General features: G+C 40.5%; 2 protein-coding genes across 2 annotated transcripts in view; one reads left to right on the top strand and one right to left on the bottom strand.

Moving 5' to 3' along the window:
* Nucleotides 1-1,547: 1,547 nt before the first annotated feature.
* Nucleotides 1,548-4,542, top strand: SRSF2 (serine and arginine rich splicing factor 2). The gene is made up of 3 exons (XM_015830107.1): nt 1,548-2,095; nt 2,367-2,677; nt 3,563-4,542. Exons 1-2 carry the CDS (start codon nt 1,734-1,736, stop codon nt 2,668-2,670), a joined length of 666 nt encoding a protein of 221 aa, XP_015685593.1. The 5' UTR covers nt 1,548-1,733; the 3' UTR covers nt 2,671-2,677; nt 3,563-4,542.
* Nucleotides 4,543-4,917: 375 nt separating this feature from the next.
* METTL23 (methyltransferase like 23) overlaps nt 4,918-7,782 on the bottom strand; it is a 6,840-nt gene continuing 3,975 nt past the window's right edge. The window contains exons 4-6 of the mRNA XM_015830097.1: nt 6,177-6,414; nt 5,284-5,368; nt 4,918-5,107 (exon numbers count right to left, since the gene is read on the bottom strand). Of these exons, the coding sequence (XP_015685583.1) occupies nt 4,951-5,107; nt 5,284-5,368; nt 6,177-6,414 (480 nt within the window). The 3' untranslated portion in view covers nt 4,918-4,950. The remainder of the gene's footprint in view (nt 5,108-5,283; nt 5,369-6,176; nt 6,415-7,782) is intronic.

The raw sequence follows: 7,782 nt of genomic DNA, 5'->3' as shown, positions 1-7,782 counted from the left end.
TCGCATTTTTGGACTTAGCTTGGTCTAGAATGGTCACATTTTCTCAATTGAAACTATGGTTAAGTCTGTCATTATGTGAAATTAAGTTTTCATCATGTCTTCTGGCTGCCAGTTGGTGGTCATGGATGCATTCTGCCAGTCTTCTGCCTGTTTGTCCTACATAGCAGTTGTTGCAGTCATTACATTGTATGTAATTGTATGTTGTAATGACTCATTTTTTCTTCTGGGGTTGCTGGGTCTTTTGGTTTACTTAGGATGGTTTGAAGGGCTATAGTTGGCTTGTGTATAATGCTGATTCCATGTGGTTGTAGTAGGACCATTGGTTTCAAAGAGGCAATTTATGTTGCTATGCCCCACAGCAAAGGACTGGAGATTAAGAGTAGAAACTGTCTTCCAGGCTATGCAAACAAATCAAGGTGACCAGAAATATTTCATACATCAAGCCTGTTGAATAAAAAGCTCACAAATTTCTTGTTAGAGAAAGTCAGCCCATAGTAACTAACACCAGCAAGTCTTTGGCTGCAGGGGGGGGGGGGGCAATCCAAACCAGGTATTAGATACGGACACCGCTAGGAAATCCCAAAACAATAGGTTTGGGGGGGACCCACCTAGAAGGGTAAACTGTTTTATATGACACCTAGAAAACAAGAGACAAGCTTGCTATCTTTTTATACCTCAAAAAAACAACAACCATTACCCAGTACTTATCCTTGGAATAAAGGTGCAAAATACTGCACAGCACAATGTCCTCACCCCCCCACACACACACTTTAAATAAATTTCCCTGACCCATAGAGTGTGGCTATTAGGCCTGATAATGGGCTTTGAAAATCTTAGCATGGTACAGCCCCAAACTGCAAAAGAATCCATTAGCCACCCCAAGTAGACAGCGTCCCCCTTCCCCTCCCCCCGCTCGCCCGCCCCGGTTCGGCTCCCCTTCAGCACGAAGGCACAGCAAAGAAAGCAGCCTTGACCCGTCCCTCAGCCACCCCTCCCCCGCGCCTCGCGCTTCTATCTTCCCTCGCTTCGTTTCGCGCGCCCCTGTGGCACGTTACGTGCGCACTCCCGCGTATTATTAGTCAGCTTCCTCTCAGTCTTGGCCGCCATTTTAAAGACTGAGTTTCTTGTCTTTTAACAAGCACATACGACGCCAAACGCTTAACGGTGTGTAAAAATGGACACGCCGACTAAATTATAACGAGTAAAGGCGGTTATACCTTTTACAGAATTGTAATTTTGGAATGGAAATTAACGCTCTGTAGCCTTCCGCGTGAGAAGCGTAAACAATCGCTTCCGGGTTTCCGCATTAAAAGGCAGATGAGCTTTTGCAGCAGATAAGGAACCTATCTTTCCCTTTGTTTTTTTAGTTAGATGCTCGCTGCCCTTGTCAGTGCCTTTTAAGATCGTCTTTTCCCTTTGGAGCAACAAAAATCGAACTTAAATTTGAATGGCTTACGGTACAACGTGGTGGGGGGAGGTAGAATCGAGAACTGTTTCCGGGGCATTGACGGCCATTTTGTGGTGCTTAAATACTTGAGGAAGGGCGGCACCTCGTTCACTTGCTCGTGGCAGCGGTCGGAGATGGTCGCTTGTGAGTGAGCTCTCGTCTGCGCGCCTCGCTGTTAACTCGACGGCCAGGCTGTACTAACGCGAGCCTAACGCAGCAGCCATCTCAATATCCGTAGAGCCAGCTCGTGCGCTCCGGTTCTTTCCGTCTTTTTCAGCCCTACGCCATGAGTTACGGGCGGCCGCCGCCAGACGTAGAAGGCATGACCTCCCTGAAGGTGGACAACCTGACATATCGTACTTCTCCAGACACACTTCGCCGCGTCTTCGAGAAGTACGGCCGCGTGGGGGATGTCTATATTCCCCGCGATCGCTACACCAAGGAGAGTCGTGGATTCGCGTTCGTGCGTTTCCACGACAAGCGCGACGCGGAGGACGCTATGGACGCCATGGATGGGGCCGTGCTTGATGGGCGCGAATTGCGGGTCCAGATGGCCCGCTATGGCCGACCTCCGGATTCGCACCATAGCCGACGAGGGCCCCCTCCGCGCCGATACGGAAGCGGCGGTTATGGACGTCGCAGCAGAAGGTGAGACAGGGCCTGTCGGGCAAAAGAAAGGTCGATTCCTCCTAGTTAAGGTTTTAAACTGGGATGTGATATAAAGGAGGCAGAAAAAAGGCCCGGGCTAATGGGTTAAGCGTACTGGTTGGGGGGAAGGTCGGCGGGAAAGTGAGAATCACGTGATACTGAATGGGCGGCGGGCGGCCTCTTCAGCCGTTGGCTCTGAGCGAACTCCCGAAAGATAGAGTGCTCGACTTCCTGGACGTTTTCCAACCGCCCGTCTCTTTCTTCCACCCAGCCCCAGAAGGCGGCGCCGCAGCCGATCCCGAAGCAGGAGCCGATCCAGATCTCGTAGCAGATCGCGCTACAGCCGTTCCAAATCGAGGTCCCGCACGCGATCCCGCTCTCGTTCTACTTCGAAGTCCAGATCGGCCAGGAGGTCGAAGTCCAAGTCTTCGTCTGTGTCCAGATCTCGTTCCCGATCAAGATCCAGGTCCAAATCCAGAAGCCCTCCACCTGTCTCTAAGAGGGAATCGAAATCAAGATCTCAGTCTAAGAGCCCTCCTAAATCTCCTGAAGAAGAAGGTGCTGTGTCATCTTAAAAAAAAGGTAAAGTATCAGGTATTCTCCTGAACTTGCATGCTTTATTTTAGGAAATTAGTAGGCACTGGGATCTTAAGTAAGAAAATGGGGCATGTTCATTTCTGAAAAGGGTGTTTTAATTTACAGCTAATAAACATCTTCATGTTTTGTTGCAATTAATAGCTTGCTTTTTAATATCTATTGTTTGAGACGCAACCTATTTCTGAATTGACTATTTTCTTACTGTTCTTATCCAACATCTGCATTTTCCCCTTTAAAGCTGCGGTCTCCTGTTTGCTTAAAGAATATTGGCCAGTATTGCAGATTTTAACTGATTTGGCTGATCCTCCAGGGACCAGTTTCTGTGGGCGTGTATTGGAGCAGGTTTGTCTTTAAATGTTAAAGATACACTATCCTGTTAAGAATCTGTTCGATGGATACTGTTCTCAAGAGCAACAAACACTTAGAAATGAAATGCAAAAGTTGGCGGAAACCAGTGTCCTTGGTGCAATTGTGGGCTTATAATATGCTGGGTGGGAAAATGGATAGTGTGTCTTTAACCTCCCTCAAATTGTTTGGTCCTGTTTTTTCAGATGAAGGGGGCCTAGAACTGTTAAGGATAATGACCAATAACACATCAAGATTTTAAATAAGGATAAATGCATAATAGGATTCAGGTTGGATTTGGATTAGGGGTGGTTGTTAAAGAACATGTGATGTGGTTAGTGCATAGATTGGACCAATTTTCCAAAACTCTATGGCTACATTGGTATCAATGCAGTAGTGGGAGGGAGATATTGTACTTGCTTGCAAACATGTTAAAACACCAATACAAGTAGGTACTTAAAAGTATCCATAAACTATAGAATGCATACAAGGAATACCCTAAACATTTATCATTTTCAAATTTAGATACTGCAAATGGATGAGAAATCTACATAAAGGATGCCTTTGGAGGAGAAACGATCATCTGAATTTCCAGTCCTATGGAGAGACTCCTGCACAAGCAACAGGCTGTTGAAAAGGTTATTTTGTAACACTTTGTCTAACTTTTTACTTTGTTTTTGAGCCTCAAATGGCAGACTTTTACTTTTATGTGCCATTTTGTTGCTATTATTCAAATTTCTTGTAATTTAGTGATGTGAACGACTACAGATTTCATTATTGGCTTGGATATTTGAGGTAAAAACTTCATTTTTGTTCATATAGTGCTGACTTGTTTGCAAATTAAACTGTTAATTAACTTGCAGCCTCAAGTTTAATATTAAATACGCAGCTGTAGTATGCTGAAAAGCTTTATGCTGTCCAAATGTTCAATTCTTGCCTTTGTTCTCCCAATTCTGAATTTTTAAAATTCAAGCACATATGCAAATACTTCAAGTCAAACATTAAACTTTGCAGCTGACAAATTAATTTGAAGATTTTGTTTTTATCAGACAAAATTCTAATCTCTTCTCTTATGTATTTTTGTGCACTAGGCGCAGTTGTGTAGCAGTTGAGTAATGCTGGTTAGCTGTTAAGGTGGCGTGTTGCAGTGCAGAGTGCTTGGCTGTTTCCTGTTTTCTCCTGATTGCTCCTGTAAAGATGCCTTGTCGTGCAGAAACAAATGGCTGTCCAGTTAATTGTAATTGCCTGACAACTGCACTTCCAGTCACCCGGGCCTTGCATTAAAATAATGGAGCATACAGTGAGCACATCTAGCTGGTGATATACACACCTTATTTTTCCAGAATGGTAAATTAGACCATCTACATATGTGAACTTGCATATGAAAATGTAATGTTAAAGCATTTGATTCATTCCTTTTAAGTACTGATTTGGAGTATCTCTTAAAACATTCTGTATAATAACCTCTGTGTCTGTAGTTTAATAAAAGCAACACTTTTTTGGTGTTCAGGTTTTTTTTTTTAAAACTGATGGTTTGAGTCAGTTTTGTCTGTTAGACTAGGACAGATCATATTAATTTGCAATTTAAATAACATCCAGCAAATTCATTCCTATAAGACCTATTTAACGGGACTTACTCCTATATAACAAAGATTGTTTTTAAAACATTGTAGGCTCAAGTCACATTTTTGGTATTCCTGTGAAATGTGTATATATCCTTAATTCAAAGGAAACATGCAGCAGAATTAGTGTTGGCATGAACAATTAATAAAATTACTTTTAAAAAAATGCTGAGAAACTGATTTGTATCCAGTGGTGGTCAGGCGATATGGAGCTATCAAACAAGCAGTTGATACATTTTCATTAAAAATCCATTAGGAATGTTTCTAAGGTTTCAGTCCTTTATTATTTATTTATTTTTTTTTACTGATAACCATCATTTGAATAGTGTGCATCCCTGGAAGAGAAGATCCTGCAAGTTGTTCCTTGTTGGCTTCAAATGACTGCAATGGCACATATGTGCTTTCCATCTCCCATTTATATAGTAATCCTTCAATAGACCAGTTCGCACTGGGGGGAAAAGCAAATAATTTTAAAAGCTTTGGGACAAAGTTGGATTTTCAATAGCATTTAGAAACTGAAAATTCTTAAAAATTAATAGTGAGCAACTGAAGATTTCGAATGAGCTAATTCTAGTGCCAAAGTACATAAATATGTGAAATCAGTGAGAATGAGAGTAACTATACCTTCTGACTTGGTAAGTAGTCCAAAATTGGGCATGAGGGTTCCTTTCCATTAAATAGTGCACTGTACTTATAACATCTTCAAAGTCTAAAAAAAAGTTTTAACATTTTGGTATAATTTGAAATAAACTATATATTGCTCTTACATTTCTTCAGTCCTGTGATTTTTGGCCTTTAACAGTATTTTTAATTGTTGTCAAATTTCCAGTTAGTCTTCCTTATCAACATGCAAAAGGGATTTTCAAATGCAGGTCTGTTCACAAATTTGGAACAAGTTTTCCTAAATTACAAAACATTTACAGTTTATCTGTAAAATAACAGGGACCTGAAAATATCACCATAAAGAAGCACTTTTTAAAAATCTACCTGGTAACTATTGCTCATCAGAATAAGGGACCATCTTAACTCCACCATAGAGACGATAAAATTCTATTTTCCACCATCTTTCTATGGCTTTAGAAACTAGCTTGGTGTCATGGTAAAAATGCTGAATTCAAGTATTTGAAATAATTCCGATCCATCTTCTGCTTGCTGGGGTATTGAAGCCAAATGTGGAATAAGTAGAGGAAAGAGTACTATGTGCACACTATATAATTAAGCAAGCAGAGTTGGCTTCATAAAATTTAAACTGCAAGTTATCCCATTTTCCAAATTTTACTAGTAACAACATAATTTATGCTGTAAATCCTTGAATAATAATTGAAGTTATAAATTGCTTAGCACAAAGATTTCTAATAAAGTAACATCCTTTTAGAATTGCATACCTCTAAAATCTAGCAATTTGTTTCCCCATTAGTTTAATAGTTGGTATAAGTAGGACCTACAAAGTCTTTTAATTGCCATTATTCACAAACTTAGAATAGTTCCAACAATGAATATTAAGAGAGACCACTTGCCTTCTGGTTCAAAAAACACATCGGATCCCAAAATAAGGTCAACTGGGGCTAAGGTCAATAGACTGGGTGATACATGACCCCAGGTAAGTCCTATGACACACATCCCAGAGAGGTTATTCATCTGGTAGCTTCTTTGGCAGTTGTCCAAACACTGAGAGAACTCTGCATTATCTGATAATATTACTTGTGCTCCACATTTTGCTGCCACTATTCCAGGTAGGCTCACACCTGCTCCAATCTGAACAGAATAAAACCTAATTTGTGACAACTATAATACAAAACACATTGTATGTATTCAAATTGATTCCCCACCCACCTACGTTTGTTAGAATTGTCAAATGACATTACTAAGTTTTGATATTTTATCAAAAGGTTTGCATTCTAAGGTCAAATTGTTTTTAATTATTCAAAAGAAAAACTTGGGATAGAAAATACAACTTCATATCTGATACGCAGATTAATCTATCCAAGCCATATAGGATCAGCATGAATGGTATATGGTTGAGATGGACAGTCCCAAGTTTCATGGTGATAACAGCCACTTAATATTTGGTCTGTTCTAAAATATCTGAGAAATTACAAATTTGAGGCAGGTTTTAATATTTTCAGATTCCTATATTCTTTTGATCTTTATACCTGCTACCATAGAAAGTGATAGCTGGACAACAGAAATAGATTCTCCATGCCTTTATTGCATTGGAAAGTAAGTTATATTGTGTGTTCCGTTTCTCTATGCACACACAAAAATAGTCATTTGTTTAACACTGGTTCAGAGTTACTATGGCTGAGTTGTTTAATTGAACTGAATACTTCAGTTGGCCAAGTGTGATTAGACACACAAGGAATTTATCTCCGGTGCCAAAGCACTCAGTGTACATGCAAAGCAACAGAATAATACCAATAAAAAGGAGAGAAAAGAGCATAATAAGGATGAATAATAATACTACAACCACACTACATAAACATTAGCACTGTAAAAATTAGGTGTTCAGCAGAGTCATGGAATGAGGGGAAAAAAACTCCTGAGTAGTTGTTTTGGCATACAATGTCCTATAGCACTGTCCAAGAGAAGGAACTGAAACAAGTGACTTTACAACTATACCACCCTACAGTCAAGCAACTTGGGCTGTTAGCAACTGGCTTGCATTTATGAAGGATGCAGCATCTTATTGGTCACAAGATCATGACAGTTGCAATGTCCTGTGGTCACATATTTGCAACTTTTGGTCTTCTGACAAGCAAAATCAATGGAGGAACCATATTTGCTTAATGACCTTTTAATTCACCAAACCATGGTGATTTTCTTAACAATGGCTGTAAAAATGGTTGTAAAATTAAGTCTGGTCAGGTAATGACTCACTTAATGACCCACTTTGCTTAGTGACAGTAATCAGTTACAACAGCAAAACCCTCTGGAACGAACTACCCCCCGAGATCCGGATGATTCCGGATCTCCTTACTTTCCGCCGCGCCCTCAAGACATGGCTTTTCCAGCAAGCGGGCCTGACCTAGGGAGGATTTTAGTTAGGGACGATTTTTAATATAATTTTAATTACGACACAGCTACCAATATTTGGCTTTTAATTTGGTCTTAGAGGGGTTTTTT

This window comes from Protobothrops mucrosquamatus, unplaced genomic scaffold, assembly GCF_001527695.2.
Source record: "Protobothrops mucrosquamatus isolate PMUCROS unplaced genomic scaffold, P.Mucros_1.0 scaffold_241, whole genome shotgun sequence".
Classification (NCBI taxonomy): Eukaryota; Metazoa; Chordata; class Lepidosauria; order Squamata; family Viperidae; genus Protobothrops; species Protobothrops mucrosquamatus.
Note: the sequence above shows the minus strand (reverse complement) of the source record. Positions and strands in the feature narration are given on the sequence as shown.

Coding starts and splice junctions, on each gene's coding strand:
- SRSF2 (XM_015830107.1), top strand. CDS start 1,734: ATGAGTTACGGGCGGCCGCCGCCAGACGTAGAAGGCATGACCTCCCTG. Junction 2,096..2,366: donor TATGGACGTCGCAGCAGAAG/GTGAGACAGGGC, acceptor TCTTCCACCCAG/CCCCAGAAGGCGGCGCCGCA.